We start from the raw sequence: 2,567 nt of genomic DNA, 5'->3' as shown, positions 1-2,567 counted from the left end.
CTCACCCTTCTTCATTGTGATCACAGCCCTATCCAACCCATCAATTACTTGCTCTGTTTAAACAAAGGAATAGTAAGAACCAACTCATTTATCACAAACATACAGCAAAGAGAAATGACATACAGACAGATACCTTCATCTGTTTTAAATTCCAAAAGATCATCCTCACTTTCCCCGTGACCTTTCTTCATAAAAACAGTACCATCCGGTAGCATTCCTATCAATTTCACTGGACCAATAAACAAATGTGACAATCAGATTCACAAGTTCAATAATTGACAGGACAAAAACCGAGGGAATTTCATGTTCTTACATTTAACAACGGACCCTTCATTTGGACGCTCGTATCCTTCCCCTTCTTTTATTATTTTCTTGACAACCTTCTTGTCATCCGTGATATTGGAAACTGTCTTCCATGACACTAGTTCCAAAGCAATATTCAATATAGCATTGGGAGGAACAGCTCCCTCGTCACCAGAAGCTGGTTTGCCCTTTTCACCAAACCCATCTGCAGTAAATAGATACAAGGATGTTTATGCTGTTGGAATCAACCAATTTCCAGTGCCTTGATAACTTGCAACCATATCATCTTACATTGAGGTTTGACTGTTAGGATGGCCTTTTCTGCTTTCTTCATTGTCTTCACGGCCTTGGAAAGAGCAGGGCAAAAATGGCCTAATGACAGAGTTATCCATCTTTATTAGGTAAGTTATTAATAAATAAAAAAAGAACAAAGAGCTCTCTCATGAAAGATTGTAAACTGCATGATTCTTCAAAAGAGAGTACCTTCTTCGACAGTGAACTCAACTCCATCTGACTTTGCAATAACAGTTCCATTCTCCAGCTTGGCTTCGTATTTAACTAGATTAGAGAAATCAGTATGTTAGGACTTAATTGATCTTTTATCAACTAAGAAAAGAGATCTGGATTATTGTTCCCATACCAAGCACTTCATCTAGATCCTTGGGATTCTCCCATTTCTCTCCTTGGCTGAGAATTTTTTTAAAAAGCCCGCCATCTTTGCAGATATCCTTGACACTAACCCAGGAAAGCAATTCAACATCGAATTGCAAAGTCGCGTTGGGTGGAATAGTTGGAGGTGAGCCAGATTCACCGTAAGCCAATTCAGGTGGTATTGTGAAAACAGCATTTTCGCCCTTCTTCATTGTTTTAATACCTAGGTCCCATCCCTTTATAACTTGCCCTGACACAAGATGGAGCCGGTTGCTTTTAAATATTGGTAGCGCCAGGAAAATGTACGCGAAAATATCGAGCACACCGTGACAAAAATGAAAGACGAAAATAATTTCTACAAATCCTGAAAGCATGCGCAGGGCAGAATACAAATTAAGGTTGCAGAATCGTAAAATAGGTGGTTGTCCATTTTGTGACTTTATATTGGCATACATGTTCTGATAATAATGCACCATCACGACAGATAAAAAGGAGATTTCTCTAATTTAATGATCTCTCAAAAAACTTACACTCCCAGTTCAACACACTCTATCCTTATAAATTACAATATAATAAAAAGATTATTGTGTTTTTTTTTAATCAGTATCCAAATTAAAAGTCACCATCAATGTGATTTGACGACATGTACCCGCACATTTCTAAAAGTAAGAATGCATAGATGCAACTGGTTATCAATAATCAACAACAATAATCCACTCCTTTTCCGACGCATGGATTGGACAGCGAATAGTATGAAAAGCTTAAATCAGAAGTATCGATGCTGATTTACTAACCTTGACCAAGAGTGAACTTGAAAGGATCCCCCCTATCGCGACTCGAATCAAATTTAGTTCCATCCAACAGCGTTCCAGTATAATGAACTGTATAAATCGCAATAAACTGTCAACAATCAATCAATAAAGAAAAACATCCCCTCGACAGAATTAGGAGTAACCAATTACCTTCAACTTCATCGCCATTGTCCGGAGTCTCCCAATCTTGACCCTCTTTAACAAGCTTCTTTTTCAAACCTTGATTCCCGATCTCCTTCTCGTCACCGACTTTCATGTAAGAGCTCTCCTCCGGCAGATCCATGTCATCGTCCATCCCCTCCGGCGGCTGCATATCGAAATCGTCCTCCATTTCCAGTCGTACAGGCAGGTAAAGAACGATCCGTAAAAATTTTATTAGATTAACTGCGAATTGGTAGAGTGTTGTTTCTAAGGATTTAGATGGAAGAAAGCATTTAAGAAGGCTGGGAGTTCTAGAGAGTTCTGCCTTAGGGTTTCGTGGCCCGACTGTGATGAACGGCCAGGATTAATCTACAAACTCGTCCAATTTAATTTAATCCTCATTCAATTTGTAACTAATAAATATTACATCGATTTAATTTAGAAAATTAATAAGTTGCCATTTTATAACTTCAATTTACGTTGTCGAGGTGGGCATTGGCTGGCGGCTGCTGCATTTTCTCCTCTTGAAGTCAGCTTCTGGTTTGGGCGTCCCATTTGGGTTGGGCTAGAATTTGGGCTGAGTATAGATAAATATATTACTAATTAAATATTACAAGGTAAAAACTTGTGTGAGACAGTCTCACGGGTCGTATTTGTGAG

The 2,567-nt window shown here is 38.7% G+C and overlaps 1 protein-coding gene across 1 annotated transcript; it reads right to left on the bottom strand.

Moving 5' to 3' along the window:
* Positions 1 to 3: 3 nt before the first annotated feature.
* On the bottom strand, positions 4 to 2,249 carry LOC140966588 (peptidyl-prolyl cis-trans isomerase FKBP62-like; the record flags this gene model as incomplete). The annotated part of the gene is made up of 8 exons (XM_073426843.1): positions 1,917 to 2,249; positions 1,749 to 1,835; positions 944 to 1,204; positions 787 to 861; positions 595 to 675; positions 314 to 508; positions 134 to 229; positions 4 to 53 (listed from the first exon to the last, which is right to left on the bottom strand). Coding segments are annotated over exons 1-8 (1,026 nt in total), but the record flags the coding sequence as incomplete, so codon positions are not given.
* Between the last annotated feature and the right edge of the window lie 318 nt (positions 2,250 to 2,567).

Source organism: Primulina huaijiensis, unplaced genomic scaffold (assembly GCF_012295235.1).
Source record: "Primulina huaijiensis isolate GDHJ02 unplaced genomic scaffold, ASM1229523v2 scaffold207250, whole genome shotgun sequence".
NCBI lineage: Eukaryota > Viridiplantae > Streptophyta > Magnoliopsida > Lamiales > Gesneriaceae > Primulina > Primulina huaijiensis.
The sequence above is the reverse complement of the archived record's forward strand: the minus strand, read 5'-3'. Positions and strand labels throughout refer to the sequence as shown.